The sequence below is a fragment of the Procambarus clarkii genome, chromosome 59, assembly GCF_040958095.1.
Source record: "Procambarus clarkii isolate CNS0578487 chromosome 59, FALCON_Pclarkii_2.0, whole genome shotgun sequence".
In the NCBI taxonomy this organism is placed as follows: Eukaryota; Metazoa; Arthropoda; class Malacostraca; order Decapoda; family Cambaridae; genus Procambarus; species Procambarus clarkii.
The window spans coordinates 22,469,095-22,491,612 of NC_091208.1; the positions used below are offsets into that span (position 1 = coordinate 22,469,095).

Genomic DNA, 22,518 nt, shown 5'->3' on the forward strand with positions numbered 1-22,518 from the left:
TGAGCCCGTAGTGGACTTACCTGGCACAGGAGCGGGGCTGTAGGAACGAATGGAGGGATGTTTATATATAGGACCCGTAAGCCAATAGCACTTCTATAGATTGTTATTCTTTTGTTCTTGCTACATGAAGAGTTTGGAGAGAGGATAATAAAACTCATATTCGGAGGAACGTAAAGGCTGTAATTTGCTTTAACACCAGGCCATACAATCCCAGGTCAGATCTCCTAAACACAAAGTCGGTAGTAAGACTTTACTGAGGTGTGACTCACTGATCCAACACCTCCCACACAGTGATCAGAGCCCCCAGGATCTCCAACACAGTGATCAGAGCCCCCAGGACAGTCAACACAATGATCAGAGTCCCCTGGACCTCCAACACAGTGATCAGAGCCCCCAGGAACTCCAACACAATGATCAGAGCTCCTCGGGACCTCCCACACAGTGATCTGAGCCCCCAGGACAGTCAACACAGTGATCAGAGCTCCTTGGGACCTCCCACACAGTGATCTGAGCCCCGGACTCTCCCAAACAGTGTTCCAAGAGCAGGAACAACCCCGCTACCGTATGTGATCGAAGGTAACATCGTAGTCGGCGGCACACGACCGGCATGTTTAGAACATCTAAAAATACAGTGAAATAGCAAACATTTTCATATGAGGAAAAATATATATATATGTAAACATATTTTGTTGATTTCTAAAACATTTTCAATAAGTATACGTTGACTGGTGGGCCATAACAAGTTTGTTGATCAGTTTTATATATTACGTCGATAGGTACTCCAGTGGACCAAATGTACACTACTTTATAACACCGCGTGATGAGTAAGATGAGTCTTGTGGAGGAGTGGTAGTGTAGTGGTGACTGTAGAGCAGGTGGAGAGGGGTAGGGGTCGTAACAGGGAGGTGGTGATGAGTTGGGGGGGTGGTGGTTCCCCTTAAACCCCCGAGGGATGGAATATTGGCTCGTTACCCCTGGGGGAGACCACCACACTCGTCTTATCTCCTCTTACTGCTTCTCAGACTCCACCTGTGGAAGGAGAACACACACACAGGTGAGCAAGCTTCGTGAGGGGACGGTGGCGCGACCCTCCGCCAGCACACAGGTCTACATTATGCATTACATCCCAGGGGCCGGACGAAGTGTTTGCCAGGGTACTAAAGAAATGCAAAGAGGAACTTTGCGAGTCATTGTTTACTATATTTAATAAATCATTAGAGTCAGGCGGAGTGCCAGAGTCGTGGAAGGTTGCTAATGTGGTTCCAATTTTCAACAAAGGAGATACATCACTTGCGTCTAACTATCAGATATTGTTTTCTTTGAGTGTGAGAGAGTTTCCCTGTCAGTCACTTCAGACTCCGTATGTAGATGGTCAAAATAATGTGGAAAATGTCATGGGAACATCATTGGTAGATACCGCGCTTATCTTCCAATGGATAATGGAGGTCAGTGTGCTTATGTGCCAATGGGGGTAGGCCAGTGATGGCCTGACCCCCAGACCATTACTAGGGGTCTTTCCTAACCGGTTGTGTACTTTTAAATGGCTACATAAATTAGAACTCTTGAAGAAACGACATTCTGAAATCTCAGTTGGACAAGAGTATTGGGTAGTGAACAGTTAGCCAGCCAGGCCGACGCCTACACCTACGCCTCAACTAGAATAGGTCTACCTATGGCACATTGTTGTTGTTATAGATTCAGCTACTGAGAACAAAAAGTTCCAAGTAACACGGGCTATGGTGAGCCCGTAGTGGACTTACCTGGCACAGGAGCGGGGCTGTAACTTGTATGGCACCTTATTATAAGAAAGTGATGTACTAGTGACGGGCGAGATGTTGTTGTTGTTAAAGATTTAGCTACTCAGGACGAAGTGTCCATGTAGCACGGGCTATGGTGAGCCCGTAAATGGGCGAGATGTGTCGCTACCTTTTGTTTGGGAGATGTAGTGAGGTGGTGGCGGGGGTCCTGAGGGGCGGACCTCCTCCTCCTGTACAGTGGGTGGTTCTCCATGCGGGCCGCCAGGGTCCGCATCACTTCCATCTGAAATAATTCATAATACTACAAATACGTTTTAATAAGTAACGCGAGGCTCGAACTGAGGTCAAGATGCGGTAATAACATCAGGAAGCTTTTACACCGAGAAGTTATTATTCACGTCATTAGGCTATGGGAAGGAGAAGACGGAGATGGAGTACCTTGTTCTGGAGCTGCTCCCACAGTTTGGCCTCAGCCAGGACGTGTTTAGCGAGGGCATCGAGCTCGGAGCTGGAGGCCACGCCCTCCAGGCCGGGGTCTGACCGCTTCTTGCCGCACCCTGCAACACGGCAGACAAGGGTACTGTCAGACTCAACCGCTCTCGGTAACACTATATTGCACACGGGAGGGCAAATGACGGAATGAAGGAATGGTGCCCTAACATTTGGACCATCTCTCTCTCTCTCTCTCTCTCTCTCTCTCTCTCTCTCTCTCTCTCTCTCTCTCTCTCTCTCTCTCTCTCTCTCTCTCTGTCTCTCTCTCTCTCTCTCTCTCTCTCTGCCTTACCTGTGAAAGCATTACAGAAAGGTCGCTTGTCCTTGCCCTCGAGGAGGTCTCCAATATCCTGCAAGAGACGAGATATTTAATGTAATCATTTGATGTAAAATATCAGTATAATACAATATAATTTATAACATAACACAGTCCGTATAATGTGACGGAGAGTATTGAGGACAGCAGGAAGAACACCAGCATGAAAAGGTAAACATCAAACAAATAGATATATAAGAAAAGAGAGAGAAAGAGAGAATATGTAAAAGAAAGTAACTGAAAAACTTATAATTCCGGGTCACCGTAGCATGAGAGCTTCTAGATAAGCCTACCAGACCTATAAACCCCCCTTCCCCCCTTGTCAAAAAACCCAAAGCAGCAACACATAGAGTGAACGCAACTAACCCCATGGTGGAGCACACCATCACACTAACTAGGACAGGAAACACAGGTACTAATGGCACATATGACGAACCAAGAGCAACATTACCGCTGCCATTTTCATGACAAAGGCGGCCATGTTGGCGCGAAGTTTGAGTGGATGACGAGGACTGGAGACACAAACATTGTCTCACAGACCTACTGTTTACCTCTCGCTACTTCTAACTTTCTTTACAATCTCCTATGCACTGTATTCATAATATATATATACTGTGTGTGTGTGGGTGTGTACATACCCTCTTAGCCAGTGGGCCGGCGTGGGCGTGGGCGGCCAGGACCAGCAACAGCAGGGCGGGAAGCACCATCACGCCCGCACGCCCGAGTGAGGAGATAGACGACATAATTGAGGACCTGTAGGCAAAAGGAATAGATTTATATATATATATTATATATATATATACACACGCTGTTTGATTAATGTTATTTTGAAAACATTACACACGCCGTAAATTTAAAAACTTTCCCCAAACATTGTGAAAGCCACAACATTTTCTAGACGGGACAAACTCAATATTTTCCTAATGCATAATTCTAAATCAGCGGCGAGAAATTTGCACATGTAATGATGTTGTAAGTTAATTCTGCACTTGGTCATGCTTGCAGGAGTGCTGATGAACCGCAGCATGAGGGGGGGGCAGCATGAGGGGGGGCAGCATGAGGGGGGGGGGCAGCATGAGGGGGGGCAGCATGAGGGGGGGGGCAGCATGAGGGGGGACAGCATGAGGAGGGCAGCATGAGGAGGACAGCATGAGGAGGACAGCATGAGGAGGACAGCATGAGGAGGACAGCATGAGGAGGACAGCATGAGGAGGACAGCATGAGGGGGGAGGACAGCATGAGGAGGACAGCATGAGGAGGACAGCATGAGGGGGGAGGACAGCATGAGGAGGACAGCATGAGGGGGGAGGACAGCATGAAGATGACAGCATCAGGAAGACAGCATCAGAAGGTCCTAATCAGCAGGATTAGATCCTCCTAATCCTGCCAGATTAGCCAGGAGGCAGAGTCACCTACCCAGGTAACACCCCAATATAACAAAGACACTCTCAACATAAAATATAGATTTAAAACATACAAAAAGTCAAATGAAAGACAAACATTAGCGGTGTTGGAGTGTTGCCTTGTGCTCAGGTTGCTAATTAACTTATATGGAAGAGGAGGAGGAGGAGGAAGAGGAAGAGGAAGAGAGGTAGGAGGAGAGAGAGAGAGAGGTGAGAGGGAGAGAGAGAGAGGAGGCGGTATAGCTTATTATGTTGATGTGTGAGTGATTACCTTCAGGTAATGAGGTTTAGCTCTGTATGCACCGTCTCGGAGATGTTGGGGTGCATTATAAGCTGGACTGAATGTTCTCTCCACATTATCCATTACCCCCACAGTATCTTGTATGATGTGATCATGTGCTCTTCTCTTGTCTAGGACTCCGCGTTTGAGCTGTCATATCTTGTCCAAACAGTATGGTTCGAAGCTCTGTATTTTTTAATTCTATTTTGTGTTTGACGAGGTGTGGACTCCAGTCCGGTGCTGCTTATTCTGGTGATATTCCAGCTCAAGCTGTGTAAGCAGTCTTGGCCGAGTGTTTGGGTTCCTTAGTAGTTTATTATGGTCAACACCTTCCCACATACAGAAGAAGTTATTTGGTTTAAGTAACTTTCCGGTGCTAGTTGTGTCACGATCACCTTGTAGTGTAGAGAGAGAGAGAGAGAGAGAGAGAGAGAGAGAGAGAGAGAGAGAGAGAGAGAGAGAGAGAGAGAGAGAGAGAGAGAGAGAGAGAGAGAGAGAGAGAGAGAGAGAGAGAGAGAGAGAGAGAGAGAGAGAGAGAGAGAGAGAGAGAGAGCAGGGGTCACACCCACACTACCCCCCACAGCTCCTCACACCAGTTCCCCCAAAATGGTCCCCCAAACAAAGACACCATTAGCCTCTGACATGAACAATGCAAAGACTCCTGCTGCAGGTGGCTGTGTCTCTCTGTATTTCTGTGCCTCACTCTTTGTTACCTGCCTTGTCCTCATCTCTACCACTCATCATATATATATATATATATATATATATATATATATATATATATATATATATATATATATATATATATATATATATATATATATATATATATATATATATATATATATATATATATATATATATATATATATGTCGTACCTAGTAGCCAGAACTCACTTCTCAGCCTACTATGCAAGGCCCGATTTGCCTAATAAGCCAAGTTTTCATGAATTAATTGTTTTTCGGCTACCGAACCTACCTAACCTAACCTAACCTAACTTTTTCGGCTACATAACCCAATCTAACTTATAGATATAGGTTAGGTTAGGTTAGGTAGGGTTGGTTAGGTTCGGTCATATATCTACGTTAATTTTAACTCTAATGAAAAAAAATTAACCTCATACATAATGAAATGGGTAGCTTTATCATTTCATAAGAAAAAATTTAGAGAAAATATATTAATTCAGGAAAACTTGGCTTATTAGGCAAATCGGGCCATGCATAGTAGGCTGAGAAGTGAGTTCTGGCTACTAGGTACGACATATATATATATATATATATATATATATATATATATATATATATATATATATATATATATATATATATATATATATATATATATATATATATATATATATATATATATAATGTGTGTGTGTGTGTAATTAATTAAACTTTCCTGGCTGTACATTTCAAGGATTGTATAGCATTGTTTAGGACCTCTTGTTCACTATCACTCTGGAGACTCTACATGTTACTGTACCCCCACACCCACACACCCCCACACACACCCACACACACCCACACACCCCCACACACACCCACACACACCCACACACCCCCCCACACACACCCCCACACACACCCCCACTATCTCTCTACACCCCTACCCCTCACCCTAAGACACCTTCACACCTACAGACACCTCCTAACACTCCATATTACCTGACACACATACACTTGCACCAGAAATACCAGAGTTCGAAAATCAGATAACCGCGTAACTTACAGACTAATAATATAATAAATCTATACCATATTTATGATCCTTTGATGGCTAAACTTTCCTCATTATCATAATAAAAATATCAAATTATGTCCTCCGAGTGATATATATCCTTCAGTGGCCTTCAGCCTCCGACCAGAGAGATGCAATAATCATTTCAGATCATTCACACACACACATTCCTCCATGGATGCTTAGCGGTTGCTCGGGTTGTCATGGCGACCAGAGATGAGATCCTTATGATGCTCTCAACACCTTCTCGTCTTAATATCTTCTGGTATTTTAATAGCCACGAGTCACCAAAGAACTTGCAGGAAAATGCTTAATGAACGAGATGTTGGAAGATGAAGCAAGATATGTGTTCATAATAATTATTATTATAAAACTAATAAATAAAGTGATCAAATATATCTGAGTAATGAGGTTAGCTTCTCACACTTCAGTTCCCATAAGTTTAAGTTCTTTTTCTACTGTTTTTCTTTAGTAATCGCTCACAACATCGAGTTTAAATTATGTGTCATAACCTTTACTTATGAAATGGGTTAATAACGTATATTCTTGGTGTCTGTGGTATATTCTTGGTGTCTGTGGTATATTCTTGGTGTCTGTGGTATATTCTTGGTGTCTGTGGTATATTGTTGGTGCCTGTGGTATATTCTTGGTGTCTGTGGTATATTGTTGGTGCCTGTGGTATATTCTTGGTGTCTGTGGTATATTCTTGGTGGCTGTGGTATATTCTTGGTGGCTGTGGTATATTCTTGGTGTCTGTGGTATATTCTTGGTGGCTGTGGTATATTCTTGGTGTCTGTGGTATATTCTTGGTGTCTGTGGTATATTCTTGGTGTCTGTGGTATATTCTTGGTGTCTGTGATATATTCTTGGTGCCTGTGGTATATTCTTGGTGTCTGTGGTATATTCTTGGTGGCTGTGGTATATTCTTGGTGGCTGTGGTATATTCTTGGTGCCTGTGGTATATTCTTGGTGTCTGTGGTATATTCTTGGTGTCTGTGGTATATTCTTGGTGGCTGTGGTATATTCTTGGTGGCTGTGGTATATTCTTGGTGTCTGTGGTATATTCTTGGTGGCTGTGGTATATTCATAGTGCCTGTGGTATATTCTTGGTGTCTGTGGTATATTCTTGGTGTCTGTGGTATATTCTTGGTGGCTGTGGTATATTCTTGGTGGCTGTGGTATATTCTTGGTGGCTGTGGTATATTCTTGGTGTCTGTGGTATATTCTTGGTGTCTGTGGTATATTCTTGGTGTCTGTGGTATATTCTTGGTGTCTGTGGTATATTCTTGGTGGCTGTGGTATATTTTTGGTGGCTGTGGTATATTCTTGGTGGCTGTGGTATATTCTTGGTGTCTGTGGTATATTCTTGGTGTCTGTGGTATATTCTTGGTGTCTGTGGTATATTCTTGGTGTCTGTGGTATATTCTTGGTGGCTGTGGTATATTCTTGGTGTCTGTGGTATATTCTTGGTGGCTGTGGTATATTCTTGGTGGCTGTGGTATATTCTTGGTGTCTGTGGTATATTCTTGGTGGCTGTTGTATATTCTTGGTGGCTGTGGTATATTCTTGGTGCCTGTGGTATATTCTTGGTGGCTGTGGTATATTCTTGGTGTCTGTGGTATATTCTTGGTGGCTGTGGTATATTCTTGGTGCCTGTGGTATATTCTTGGTGCCTGTGGTATATTCTTGGTGGCTGTGGTATATTCTTGGTGCCTGTGGTATATTCTTGGTGCCTGTGGTATATTCTTGGTGGCTGTGGTATATTCTTGGTGCCTGTGGTATATTCTTGGTGGCTGTGGTATATTCTTGGTGTCTGTGGTATATTCTTGGTGGCTGTGGTATATTCTTGGTGGCTGTGGTATATTCTTGGTGCCTGTGGTATATTCTTGGTGCCTGTGGTATATTCTTGGTGCCTGTAGTATATTCTTGGTGTCTGTGGTATATTCTTGGTGGCTGTGGTATATTCTTGGTGTCTGTGGTATATTCTTGGTGTCTGTGATATATTCTTGGTGGCTGTGGTATATTCTTGGTGGCTGTGGTATATTCTTGGTGGCTGTGGTATATTCTTGGTGTCTGTGGTATATTCTTGGTGTCTGTGGTATATTCTTGATGGCTGTGATATATTCTTGGTGTCTGTGGTATATTCTTGGTGTCTGTGGTATATTCTTGGTGGCTGTGGTATATTCTTGGTGTCTGTGGTATATTCTTGGTGGCTGTGGTATATTCTTGGTGTCTGTGGTATATTCTTGGTGGCTGTGGTATATTCTTGGTGTCTGTGGTATATTCTTGGTGTCTGTGGTATATTCTTGGTGGCTGTGGTATATTCTTGGTGTCTGTGGTATATTCTTGGTGGCTGTGGTATATTCATGGCGCCCACGATATATTCTTGGTGGCTGTGGTATATTCATGGCGCCCACGATATATTCTTGGCGCCTATGGTATATTTTTGGTGCCATCAAATATTCCCGGCGTCCATAACATATTCTTAATGGCACCCATGGTATATTCGTGGCACTCATAGTACATAATGCTATTCAAGATCAGCAATCTGATAATGGTCTTAAGCAGTTTACAAAACACAAGTGAAACAAGCACTAACATGTTAACAACAGGAGAAGAAAGTCAGTCAATCAGCAGTAACAGTCATTACGTCACTGAACCATTTAAACACGCTTGTTAAGAAGGTCTGAGTATAAGGGTGGTGGGTGATTGGAGGATTAGACCAGGGGTGAAATTGATGGGGGAATAGTGGTTGACTCTCTCTCTCTCTCTCTCTCTCTCTCTCTCTCTCTCTCTCTCTCTCTCTCTCTCTCTCTCTCTCTCGTTCCACCTTCCTGTTGCTGCCACTAACAATGGACGCGGCAATCCTCCTAACAATTTGTAGTTCGGCGTCGACTCTCATCCTACAGAGCAGGTTTTCGCCTCTGGTAGGCATTCTCTCACCTCTCACTGAGGGGTAAGGGGGTGAGGGGAGGTTGCTCAGCTACCCTTTGACTGTGTTGGGGGAGCAGGGAAGAGTGTGTGTGTGTGTGTGTGTGTGTGTGTGTGTGTGTGTGTGTGTGTGTGTGTGTGTGTGTGTGTGTGTGTGTGTGTGTGTGTGTGTGTGTGTGTGTGTGTGTGTGTGTGTGTGTGTGTGTGTGTGTGTGTGTGTGTGTGTGTGTGTGTGTGTGTGTGTGTGTGTGTGTATGTGTGTGTGTGTGTGTGTGTGTGTGTGTGTGTGTGTGTGTGTGTGTGTGTGTATGTGTGTGTGTGTGTGTGTGTGTATGTGTGTGTGTGTGTGTGTGTGTGTGTGTGTGTGTGTGTGTGTGTGTGTGTGTGTGTGTGTGTGTGTATGTGTGTGTGTGTGTGTGTGTGTATGTGTGTGTGTGTGTGTGTGTGTGTGTGTGTGTGTGTGTGTGTGTGTGTGTGTGTGTGTATGTGTGTGTGTGTGTGTGTGTGTGTGTGTGTGTGTGTGTGTGTGTGTGTGTGTGTGTGTGTGTGTGTTACAGAGAAATGTATGCAGTGGACATAACACATTATCAAGGTTAGAAAGGCGGGGACCAAGAGCTAATACCGCTGACCCTTCAGTGAATTTCTGGGAATTGCATGAACCATTGCGACCAGTCGGTCATTACGAATCCCTCTGGGATAACTTTTCTCCTGTTTAGAACACTGAGAACCGCTGGGAAGAGCCAGGGGGGTCTCACATTTGCACCCCCCTTGCTCTATTTTTTGCCCTTCCTCCTCCTCTTTTGCTGTTCTTCCCCCTCTCCAGCTCCTCTACAGCCTTAGTGCCTCATTTACCTCTCGTTCTCTCCAGTTGTTGCCTCCAGTCGACACTCTTTACTACCTCCACGCTCCTACCTAGGTCTTCTGTCTCCTCTTGACGGAAACAGGTAAACACAGAGAGAAGGGAACTATCAGGGGGAAAGCGCCAAGTCATTACGACTATATAGCACTTGGAAGGGGTCAGGATAAGGATTTGAGATGGGACGGGGGTAAGGAATGGTGCCCAACCGCTTGTGGACGGTCGGGGATTGAACGCCGACCTGCATGAAGCGAGATCGTCGCTCTACCGTCCAGCCTAAGTGGACGGTAGAGAGAGAGAGAGAGAGAGAGAGAGAGAGAGAGAGAGAGAGAGAGAGAGAGAGAGAGAGAGAGAGAGAGAGAGAGAGAGAGAGAGAGAGAGAGAGAGAGAGAGAGAGAGAGAGAGAGAGAGAGAGAGAGAGAGAGAGAGACAGAGAGAGAGAGAGAGAGAGAGAGAGAGAGAGAGAGAGAGAGAGAGAGAGAGAGAGAGAGAGAGAGAGAGAGAGAGAGAGAGAGAGAGAGAGAGAGAGAGAGACAGAGAGAGAGAGAGAGAGAGAGAGAGAGAGAGAGAGAGAGAGAGAGAGAGAGACAGAGAGAGAGAGAGAGACAGAGAGAGAGAGAGAGAGAGAGAGAGAGAGAGAGAGAGAGAGAGAGAGAGAGAGAGAGAGAGAGACAGAGAGAGAGAGACAGAGAGAGAGAGAGAGAGACAGAGAGAGAGAGAGAGAGAGAGAGAGAGAGAGAGAGAGAGAGAGAGAGAGAGAGAGAGAGAGAGAGAGAGAGAGAGAGACAGACAGACAGACAGAGAGAGTAGTAACATAGAACAACAACAACAACATAGACTACAAACTCAGGTATCGACCAGTTCTATCTTGCCCAATTAAAAGAAAATCATTAATATCACAATAGACTTTTTTCCCCCAAGCGGCTCAGACTGTTTTTTGTCTTGAAGTTGCTTGAGTAAGCTTTTGCCTTATTTTCCAAACGCTAAGAACCTCTTAACCATGTTCCACCATCAGCTTGTTCAGTGTACTTGCAGCTTGAAGCTTTGCAAAGCTGTCGTGAATTGCATGGTTCGTGGCTGCAAAATTATCCAAAGCTTTTGGATGGAAAACTAAGCTGTTTTAAAATTCTTTTACAAGCGTGTAAATAATTACGTTGCAGTGTTTATGCTCAATCACGGCTGCATCAAAGGCTCCAACATTCATTCATAATTGGCAAACACAACTCATCAAACCTGATGTGGGAATGTCGCAGCCCAGAGCGATGCCAGGGGCCACGCTGCTTCAGGGACAGGGAGAGAGAGAGAGAGAGGGAGGGGGAGAGAGAGAGAGACAGACAGACAGAACAAACTCTAAATTCTATACGCCAATGAAAAAAAAAATCAGGAAATAAAATACGTTCAACTTCCCAAAGTAAAAATGCCACAAACTGTCGAAGTAACTAAATTGTGATTTATTTTTTGTATAATTACGTGAAGAGCGTGGCAATGTAAACACAGGTCAGCTGATCTGACTGTTTACATAGTGTCGCCCACGTGGCGGCTGTGTAGCGCGGGAAGCATCGCTCAGCTGGTAACCAGGGGCCAGATTCACGAAGCAGTTACGCAAGTAACTGCTTCGTGAATCAAAATATAAAATTCAAATTCAATTTTGTTATTCAGCTCTAGTTACACTAGGCTTCATATACTCCTTAAGGGGCCAGATTCACTAAAGCACTTACGCAAGCACTTACGAACCTGTACATCTTTTCTCAATCGTTGGCGGCTTTGTTTACAATTATTAAACAGTTAAGGGGCTCCGAAGCACCAGGAGGCTGTTTATAACAATAACAACAGTTGATTGACAAGTTTTCATGCTTGTAAACTGTTTAATAAATGTAACCAAAGCCGTCAAAGATTGAGAAAAGATGTACACGTTCGTAAGTGCTTGAGTAACTGCTTCGTGAATCTGGCCCCAGGTCACAGGTTAAAAATCTGTTCCAAAAATTAAAATCTGGAAAATTTGTACACCTATTTTTTTGTGTTTGATCTTTCCCGGCCAAATTAATTACAAGTTGCCTTTTGAAGGATTGAAGGATTTCCATTCCCCGTTTTCTGTAGCCATGGAAAACGAATATGGTTATTGTTTATTTACAAAATAGCACCCTTGTTGTTGTTATAGATTCAGCTACTCTGAACAAGTTCCAAGTAGCACGGGCTATGGTGAGCCCGTATTAATAGCACCGTACCGTATTTTTTTTATTAATACATGAGGTACATCTGCATTAGTGCAGCTGCCCTAGACTATATGAAGTGGAGTACAGTGTGTCAAAAAAAGCTAACTAGGTGATAATCTACGGACTTACATACCCATATTTTAGTATTCTTTCTCCCACTATCCTCACCTAATTTTTGAGATATATACAAGAGTTGTTACATTCTTGTACAGCCACTAGTACGCGTAGCGTTTCGGGCAAGTCCTTAATCCTATGGTCCCTGGAATACGATCCCCTGCCGCGAAGAATCGTTTTTTCATCCAAGTACACATTTTACTGTTGCGTTAAACAGAGGCTACAGTTAAGGAATTGCGCCCAGTAAATCCTCCCCGGCCAGGATACGAACCCATGACATAGCGCTCGCGGAACGCCAGGCGAGTGTCTTACCACTACACCACGGAGACTGTTACTAATAATAATACTTTCATTCAAACTGTACTTACCTGATCACCTGTGTATGCGTTGGTTGGGCTTCAGCTCCTGGGCTCCGGGAGGGTGTGTGTGTGTGTGCTGTTCCCCAAATCTATGAGTGGAGTCTTTGTATAGGATTTGTCTCCATCTCCATAGGATTTGTCTCCATACATTTGTTACCTAGCAGTAAATTAGGTACCTGGGTATTAGTCAGCTGTCACGGGCTGCTTCCTGGGGGTGGAAGCCTGGTCGAGGACCGGGCCGCGGGGACACTAAAAGCCCCGAAATCATCTCAAGATAACCTCAAGATAGATCGTATATTCCACTGGGGAGAGCCACTCCATCAAGGCAGCTCTGGTTCAATAGTATGTTTAACCTCCATTTATATAGTTTTTCCATGGAATATATATATATATATATATATATATATATATATATATATATATATATATATATATATATATATATATATATGTATACATTCACATTTCCAATAACTGACTATTCGCTTTTGTGTCTAATATTATGCTTGCTCGTTCCCTCGTAATTTATCCTCGTCACTGATCAACACTTTTGTCAGTGTGTGTGTGTGTGTGTGTGTGTGTGTGTGTGTGTGTGTGTGTGTGTGTGTGTGTGTGTGTGTGTGTGTGTGTGTGTGTGTGTGTGTGTCCTTGGAGCTCTCCGGTGCACCTACACGCCAACACTTACCGCGGGATCCAATCTTGGATCTCAATGCTCTCTCAACGCTTCTTCCAGCTCCAAGACTCTTCCAGTGTCGCAACGAGATGCGCATTCTTTCTCTCCCTATCAATCTTTATCGCTATTCATCTATTTCTCTATCTATTCCTCTGTCTCTCAGATAACCTCGAATACTTTTCCTTCGGAATATTTTATTGGGTTTATCATTGGTCTTGAAATATGGGAAGGATTCGCTCTACTGCGAATCCACCAGTAGAGGATTCGCCTCTACTGGAGGCCTGGTCGACGACCGGGCCGCGGGGACGCTAAGCCCCGGAAGCACCTCAAGGTAAGGTACTGTGATTGGTTCTTCTAGCCAGCGTCTTCCGCCTATGATTGGTCGGCTCTTGAGGGGTAGTGCGCGAATACACTCAGGGATTGGTATCCAGAGATATTATTCCTCGCCAGGGATTAGTGATTCCTGCTTCCTAACTGCGCAACTGATTAGTCCATGAGATTGCCGAGCCACGCAATGTGATTGGTCACCTCTCTAGAGTTGCTTTCGACTCGTGCGATTGGTTAAATGGACGTGAAAAATTAGCCAATTGCCAGCAAATATTTTTACCCCTGCTCTATGCGCTCCGGAACCTTCCCTGCTAGTAAATATGCGAACTCTTTACCACTACACACACTTAGCTCCTCAGGCCAGACGTTGATATCATGGACCCCAGTCACCCTGCCTGTTGATATCAATGCCCTAGACTCCCTCTTCGTTGATATCAATGCCCTAGACTCCCTCAGTGTTGGTATCAATGTCCTAGACTCCCTCCGTGTTGATATCAATGCCCTAGACACCCTTCCTGTTGATATTAATGCCCTAGACACCCTTCCTGTTGATATCAATGCCCTAGACACCCTTCCTGTTGATATCAATGCCCTAGACACCCTTCCTGTTGATATCAATGCCCTAGACACCCTTCCTGTTGATATCAATGCCCTAGACACCCTTCCTGTTGATATCAATGCCCTAGACACCCTTCCTGTTGATATCAATGCCCTAGACTCCCTCCTCGTTGATATCAATGCCCTAGACTCCCTCCTCGTTGATATCAATGCCCTAGACTCCTGCTCTAATCCCCATTGACTCCCAGGTCCCTTTCAGGTGGTGTTGATGAGTCTGTTCACCCAATAACAGCCCCGTCCGTCACCCTTGGGACTAGCACAGCAATTTACACTAACTGTCCGGTAATTAGCTGATTGAGAGGCAGGTTTTCTTGCTATTAAGTGGTTTTATGTGCACTTGTGTACATACATACATGTCCTCATACATATATATATACACACAGACACGCACACACACTCACTCACTCACACACAGACACACACACACACACAGACACGCACACACATACACACGCATATATTGCTGGCTAACATCAGAACTGCATTTAGAAACTTGTGTAAGGAATTCGGAACCTTGTATACCACATACGTAAGACCAACCCTGGAGTATGCAGCCCCCAGCATGGAGCCCGTACTGGAAAAGTATGGAAAATTGGAAAAGATCATCAATTCAAAGGGGGGGGGGCGGCTTCGACAAGCCGCCGGCGTCCTGTCCTCGTCGAGGTCATTAGTGTTAGTAGCCCTCAGGTAAATTCAGGTAAACATATCTTGTCAAACATAAGACGAATCTGGAGAAAGTTCAGAGGTATACCACTAGGCTAGTCCCAGAACTAAGAGGCATGAGTTATGAGGAAAGGCTGCGGGAAATGCACCTCACGTCGCTGGAAGACAGAAGAATTAGGGGAGACATGATCACCACACACAAAATTATCAGAAGAATTGACAGGATAGACAAGGATGGATTATTTAACACGGGTGGTACGCGAACAAGGGGACACAGGTGGAAACTGAGTACCCACATGAGCCACAGGGACGTTAGAAAGAAGTTTTTTAGTGTCAGAGTGGTTGACAAATGGAATGCATTAGGCAGTGATGTGGTGGAGGCTGACTCCATAGACAGTTTCAAGTGTAGATATGACAGAACCCAGTAGGCTCAGGATCCTGTACATCAGTTGATTGACAGTTGAGAGGCGGGACCAAAGAGCCAGAGCTCAACCCCCCGCAAGCACAACTAGATGAGTACACATCATCAAATCTCCATATATAAGACCAAACAAGGTATACAGCATCTGGGAGTACTGATTATGAGACGACCCAACGTTTAGTGAGCAAGACCAAGCAAACATAGCGTCGGCCAGGACAATGATAAGATGTATTATGAGAACCTTCACATCCAGGGATCCCACCACAGTGCTCTGACTTGTAGGTCACTTGTGCTGTCCCGTCTTGAGTGCTGCTCGGTACTCACTTCCCCCTTCACAGCACGAGAGGTTGCTGACATACAGGGAATACAGAGAACATACACGGCATACATAGACAGGATAAAGTACCTTAACTATTGGGACCGTCTCAAGGCTCTTAAAATGTACTCTCTGGCAGGACATGAGAGAAAGGTGTCGAGTAATATATTAATGGAACATTCTGGAAGGTCGAGTCCAAAATTTGCACAGTAAACTAACAACATACTGGAGCCAATGGTATGGAAGGAAATTCAAAATAGAACCAGTGAAGAGTAGAGGTGCCATAGGTACAGAGAGGAGTAGAGGTGCCATAGCCACAGTCAGAGAACACTGTCTAAGCGTCAGAGGTCCACAGCTGTTCTATACCCTCCCACCAACCATGAAAAACACTGAAGGAACAAAATTGGACAAGAAAATATTAGACAATTTCTTGCAAGAAGTGCCGGACCAACCAGGCTGTGGTGGCCATGCGGGCCTGCGGGCCGCTCCAAGCAACAGCCTGTTGGACCAAGCTCTCACAAGTCTAATCAGCAAACTCTTGAAGTATATTGTATGTAATAAATACTAAACTGTATTTGAGGTTCTGACCATGACTAGAAGAGGTATAGCCTGATATACTAAATGGTATACATTATATGCTTAATATATGACACAATCAATATCTGTGAAATATATTTAAGTGATGGCGTCGCGTTCGGCTACGGTACGGGGAGCTATTTACTGCTGGGTGAACAGGTGCGTCAGGTGAAAGGAAACGTGGACAGCCAACTCTGTCTAGATGCTCTGCGCTTACTTCTGGCGATTACCTGCGCTTACCACCTCGTCTGTGTCTTACCCTTCACTACCCGTTTTCTGTCTTACCCATCACTTCCCGTTTTCTCTTACCCATTTCTACCCGTTTTCTGTCCCCTATTCACCCACTACACCGCTCCGTAGTGTTCCCCTAACTACTTCATCACTGGCAACTTAACTAAGTATAAAATAAAGATATATATCTGAACCCAAATGAGAAATGCACAAAGAAATCACACGAACAGGATGAGAAAATGGGTAGGAGCCGCGAAGAGGGTTCGAATGTAGCTTTGTACCTCGCGCATAAGTTCGAAACCTCCTTACGGCTCCTACTGATTTTCCTATTTGAGAAACCTGCAATGCTCTGCATATGTGACCTATAGATGCAGCCCTAGATGGGTGTACCCGGCGGTGCTCGGGTCGACCCGGCAGCTGGTCAACCCAGTGCTTGGGTCACTATGAGCAAATTATGATGAGTATAATTTTTTATTAATTTGCTGATGTCAGTGCATAATGTTTTACAAAATAGACAAATTATTGATTTTAATTAGTTTTTTTTTTGGGGGGGAGGGTCAACCCGATTCCAGTCACCACCTACTTTATTTGGGTCGTCATGAGCGCTGGCCACGCTTTACTGAGAACAATGGGGCCAACCCAGACCCATCCATGTTAGGCCCCTACCCATCAGCATTCCCTGTGCAAATTTCGGTGAAGTTAACCCAAAACGTCTGACCTCCAACTTGTGACAACCAAACACATATGATACAATTTATATAGACTTTTATATAGATAAACATGAAGAAATATATAATTTCCATATATTTCAAAATATATATATATTTCACAAAGACACACCGTGTCACTGTCAAATTTAATAATGAGGGAACGACATATTTTACATAAAATGGAAAAAACATACCTTTATAACCACGGGAAAAAATATACCAGCATGTGAGCCGGTCGGCCGAGCGGACAGCACGCTGGACTTGTGATCCTGTGGTCTTGGGTTCGATCCCAGGCGCCGGCGAGAAACAATGGGCAGAGTTTCTTTCACCCTATGCCCCTGTTACCTAGCAGTAAAATAGGTACCTGAGTGTTAGTCAGCTGTCACGGGCTGCTTCCTGGGGGTGGAGGCCTGGTCGAGGACCGGGCCGCGGGGACACTAAAAGCCCCGAAATCATCTCAAGATAAGATGTGTATACATATATATACAGAGAGGTGTATTTTTCAAGGTTCATACACAAATACATTTAGCGTTAAAATATACAGGCAAGTTTGAAACTAAGTTAAATACGGTTAAAATATTCTCTGAAGTCGACATTATATATCGCTTAAACCTCTCTTTAAGAATTCGGTATTATGCTAATGACGGAAACTTTTGGGCATTAGCGGGGTATTATAAAGTTGGAACCACGTGACGGGCAACGGTGGGTACGGGGTGCCCTCTGTTAGTAACCGTTAGCTTCGACTGGAAACGGGTAGCGTTGATTAACAACGGTTAACGTTGATTAGCAACGGCTAGCGTCGATTAGCAACGGCTAGCGTCGATTAGCAACGGCTAGCGTTGATTAGCAACCGCTAGCGTCGACTAGCAATGGCTGACGTTGATTAGTAACGGCTAGCGTCGATTAACAACGGTTAGCGTAGATTTGCAACGGCTAGCGTTGATTGGCAACGCCTAGCGTCGACTAGCAACGACTGACGTTGATTGGTAACGACTAGCGTTGATTGGTAACGGTTAGCGTCGATTAACAACGGTTAGCGTCGATTAACAACGGTTAGCGTCGACTGACAGCGGTGGCCAACGGCTCCGATCTGTGGGTCAGAGCGTCAATAGACAGCTGGTGCGTTGAGGTGGGAAGGATTATCTTAGCTGGTCAATGATTACTGTTGGTGGGGAGTTGTGGTCAACGGAAACAGGTTGGAGCAACAGGGAGCAGTTGCGGGTAACAGGGAGCTGCTGTGGGCAACAGGGAGCAGTTGTGGGCAACAGTGGAGCTGCTGTGGGCAACAGGGAGCTGCTGTGGGCAACAGGGAGCTGCTGTGGGCAACAGGGAGCTGCTGTGGGCAACAGGGAGCTGCTGTGGGCAACAGGGAGCTGCTGTGGGCAATAGTGGGCAACAGGAAGCTGCTGGGGGCAACAGGGAGCTGCTGTGGGCAACAGGAAGCAGCTGGGGGCAACAGGGAGCTGCTGGGGGCAACAGTGGGCAACAGGGAGCCGTTGTGGGCAACAGGGAGCCGTTGTGGGCAACAGGGAGCCGTTGTGGGCAACAGGGAGCAGTGTTGGACTACTCTGGGCACATCTCTTGTTGTCAATGACAGCCGGGAGGAAGAGAGTGCTCCTCAACAGCAACCATAGAGACGGTAACCATACACACTTACAACGTGTTAATACGACCTACTACTCCTTAGTTACGTCTCCCTTTGCTCAATGGTTCCACTACTGTACAAGAGAATAATTACAGGGTGACTGGATAAAGTATAATTACTATATTACGTGCTCTAAAACTATTATTTTTGAACATTACTTCCAAAGAAGATATATAATGAATTTTTTTTTTCAGCAGCTTACTTAAAATAAGGAAGCTGCTGATGGCTGGAGAAACTTGCTCCAGGGAAATCGTTGACTGGTGAATGGGGTTGGGAGGTTGAGGGCGCGACCTACCTGTGTTGACTGTTCGGTGGCTCAGATGCAACTGACAAACTTTGTCCACTTCCTGTAACTCCCCTCCAACACCCGCCCTTTATATGAAACGCCCGCCCGGTGACGTCACTCACTCTAACGCTTCCCATTGGCTCAGTTCACCGAACACCCAGACATGCATTGGTCCCCTCGGTCATGACGTCACCGCCCTCCTACCTCCTGATTGGCGAACATAGTGTCCACATTGCCAAGATGCAAATTATTAAAACAACTTATCATGAATAGCAGATACGATGAATAAGACAAAAAATCACGCGAGAATAACTTCCCCTTTAAGATAAGCGATTAAGACCCAAACATTTCAAGTAAACATTGATTGTAACGGGTATTTGTTAATCGTGAATAAAATAATGTTTGAGCGGCCGCCCACACTCCCGCCAAATACAGTTCCCGCCAAGCACAGTTCCCGCCCTTCTCGGCGCCTTCTGACCCTCCTAACATGTGATTACAATAACAATACTCCACAGGCTACATTTTATATTAAAAAATAACTATTTTCCTTCGAAAGAGGCAGAGTTTTATCATCCCCCAGACACGCGGTACTATTTTCATTCTTTGGGATGATTTGCCTAACAGACCGAGAGTACAGACAGGGGTACATGAACCATATTTATTAAATTGAAACTAATTTCTTGTACATTATGCACACTTTTCCTAGAACAAAGGTGATTTACCTTGCAAGAAATATATTTTTATTATATGGGGAAGATTATCTTTGTGGAAACGAGATTATTCAGTGTTTCTTGAACTGAGAGAAGATATAGTTATTAATGAGTATATTGTTGAGGGAACACTGTTTCTAGAGCGGATGAGATTGGCCTCGAATTTATATTATTTTCCTCTAATATGATCGAGTTTCATTAAAAAGGGACTCAAGAGACATTTCTACTTCTCTTGGGAAACATTTACTTGTTCTGGAACCAAAATTGCTTGAGTATAGTGTATTTGTTCGTGGAGAATTTTACGTGTTCATGGAAAATGTTGTGTGTGGACAGTTTTGCTTGTTTGAAGACAATGTTGTTTCTTTCGTGGACGATTTTGTGTTTGTGGACAATTTTTTTTGTTTCGTGGACGATTTTACTTGTTCGTGGAAACTTTTGACTGAATAGAGGCCATTTTTTGACTGGAATCATAGAGCCAAAGAGCTGGTATTGAGTATTAGAGTTAGTAAGAGAATTAAAATAGTAGAATTAGAGAGATACAGAGAGAACTAAAGCAATAGATACAAAAAGAGAGAACTAGAGATAGAGAGGGAACTAAAGATACAGAGAGAGAAATAGAGCTTTAGAGATAGAAAACTGGAGCTATAAAGAGTACAGCTATAGAGAAAGAGAACTAGAGCTAGCGAGATTCTATATATATATATATATATATATATATATATATATATATATATATATAGAGAGAGAGAGAGAGAGAGAGAGACAGAGAGAGAGAGAGAGAGAGAGAGAGAGAGAGAGAGAGAGAGAGAGAGAGAGAGAGAGAGAGAGAGAGAGAGAGAGAGAGAGAGAGAGAGAGAGAGAGAGAGACAGAGAGAGAGACAGAGAGAGAGAGACAGAGACAGAGAGAGACAGAGACAGAGAGAGAGAGAGAACTAGTTACAGAAATAGACAGAGCGAGAGACAGGCAGAAAGATAAACAAACAAAACTAGAGCTACATAGAGAACTAGAGCTTGAGAGACATTCAAGATAGAGAGGGAGTTAGTGGGAAAGCATTAGAGCTAACAATATAGAGTCAGAGTCACAGGGATAGAGCGCAAGGCCAGAGAGCAGCGAGAGGTGAACATTTGCATGTATATACCCAAGCCTTGTGAACCTGTCCAACCCAATCCTTACCTGCATTCCCCTCACTTCTTCCTCTGCCATATATATATATATATATATATATATATATATATATATATATATATATATATATATATATATATACATATATATATATATATATATATATATATATATATATATATACATACATTAGGCTTTAAAAAAAGGGAACGGCTTAATGTTTTATCTGAAAGATTAAAACATTATTTTCTGTTTAAATAAAGTAATTATTCATTTCATTTCACATTTCTGACATTGGACAGGAAGAGAGTCAAAATAGTAATGCTATCACACGCGCCTTTGTTGATAGGCTTTGGGGGGAAATTAATCCCGTGATAGATTTTTCCATAGGCTTTTATACGTATATTTGTTCTGGCTTTTAATAATTTGTTTTCGATGCATATGTCTGTTTATTCAATTATTGATTCATTTTATTATTGGTGTTGGTATTATTGTTCTTTTATAAACTTGTTGTACTGTTCTATTGTTTACAAATTAATTTGTTTTATTGTCGTATTGTTTACAAACTAATTTGTTTTATTGTTCTATTATTATTATTATAGGCGTTGATCACTAACTCCTCTTAGCTTCAGTAGTAGTCAGGGAAAGTAATTAATTCCAGCTTGGCAGTAGAAGTTACTCCGGGAATCTTACATTTTTTTAAGACTGCTCGTAGCTCAGTCGCTAGAGGATCCACAGCTGTGTGGATGACAATTTATATAGCATCTAGTTCTCTTATTATCAAAACACTATTATCCAAGTTGTCTTCAAAAGAAATGATGAAGGTTTTTCTGAATGGGAGAATTTGTCCTAAAATTGGGTAAAAAGAAATGATGAAGGTTTTTCTGAATGGGAGAATTTGTCCTAAAATTGGGTATGTGTTGGGACTCAGGCCGCGCGGGCCCCTTGTTTGTCCTACTGTGGTGTTTGTTATATATGAAATCGTCTTGTTCAGCCTCTTTAGAGAACGAAAGATCGTCGTCATCGTTATGCCTGCCATGGGTTTGTCTGGTTTCCTAGTTATCGTAGTTTTAGATTGGTGTATCGTTTTACGCGCCTCCTCCCTGCGCCATATTTGGTGGTCGTTGTCCCCACTTCAGGTCGCTGGTAAACACATGCTCTCATCCTAACCTACATTAACATATCTCATGTAGCGTTGCTTATCCATAAATGACAACTTACTGATACATCTTCAAAAACACACATTTTAATATATTTTGATAGCCTAGTCGAAAAACAATTCTTAGGTTATAAATAAGTTTCTAAAGAAGCCTACAATGGTACAAAAGGTCAGGGTTTGGTAACGTTGTAGGTTTTGGGGGTCACGATGTTTCAGAGTTGTGGAACTATAAACCTTACTGCTTTATATAGCTTGTTAACTGATATTTTGTTCATTTTGCTTCACATTGCTGCGAAAGTTTGGCTACCCTACCGAACCTTCACCCCGAAGAGGACCAAGGGGAAGACTATCAACGCCCAGTGGCCACACATAAATATTAGGTGTCCTTTGGAATCCAGACTATCTTCCCTGGCCAGGGTTCAGGAACCCGGACCAAATCGCTAGCGAGGCTCGGGGCTCCAAACGAATTCTTACCACTGCACCATCCTGGACTGTTAACTGTTAAACAACTATCAACTTACCTGTATTCCCAGTGATATGTGCGCCAGACATCGTATCAATAGCAGCTGTTGAATACGCGTCGCAGCCAGACGTT

General features: G+C 43.8%; 2 protein-coding genes across 2 annotated transcripts; one reads left to right on the forward strand and one right to left on the reverse strand.

The window, feature by feature from the left end:
- Nucleotides 1-159: 159 nt before the first annotated feature.
- CCAP (Crustacean cardioactive peptide) lies at nucleotides 160-19,050 on the reverse strand. Its single transcript, XM_045758749.2, has 6 exons — nucleotides 18,938-19,050; nucleotides 3,204-3,318; nucleotides 2,542-2,599; nucleotides 2,196-2,314; nucleotides 1,927-2,040; nucleotides 160-1,029 (listed from the first exon to the last, which is right to left on the reverse strand). Exons 2-6 carry the CDS (start codon nucleotides 3,306-3,308, stop codon nucleotides 1,009-1,011), a joined length of 417 nt encoding a protein of 138 aa, XP_045614705.1. The 5' UTR covers nucleotides 3,309-3,318; nucleotides 18,938-19,050; the 3' UTR covers nucleotides 160-1,008.
- On the forward strand, nucleotides 13,752-14,261 carry LOC138353748 (leucine-rich repeat-containing protein 40-like). Its single transcript, XM_069307142.1, has one exon. It carries the CDS (start codon nucleotides 13,752-13,754, stop codon nucleotides 14,259-14,261), a length of 510 nt encoding a protein of 169 aa, XP_069163243.1.
- Nucleotides 19,051-22,518: the final 3,468 nt, after the last annotated feature.

What these genes read in the sequence shown, in the direction of transcription:
- CCAP (XM_045758749.2), bottom strand. Translation starts at nt 3,308, where the DNA reads ATGTCGTCTATCTCCTCACTCGGGCGTGCGGGCGTGATGGTGCTTCCC. An exon ending in CCGGCCCACTGGCTAAGAGG is followed by an intron (nt 2,600 to 3,203) that starts GTATGTACACAC and finishes CGTCTCTTGCAG; the next exon opens with GATATTGGAGACCTCCTCGA. An exon ending in GGGAGCAGCTCCAGAACAAG is followed by an intron (nt 2,041 to 2,195) that starts GTACTCCATCTC and finishes GAATTATTTCAG; the next exon opens with ATGGAAGTGATGCGGACCCT.
- LOC138353748 (XM_069307142.1), top strand. Translation starts at nt 13,752, where the DNA reads ATGCGCTCCGGAACCTTCCCTGCTAGTAAATATGCGAACTCTTTACCA.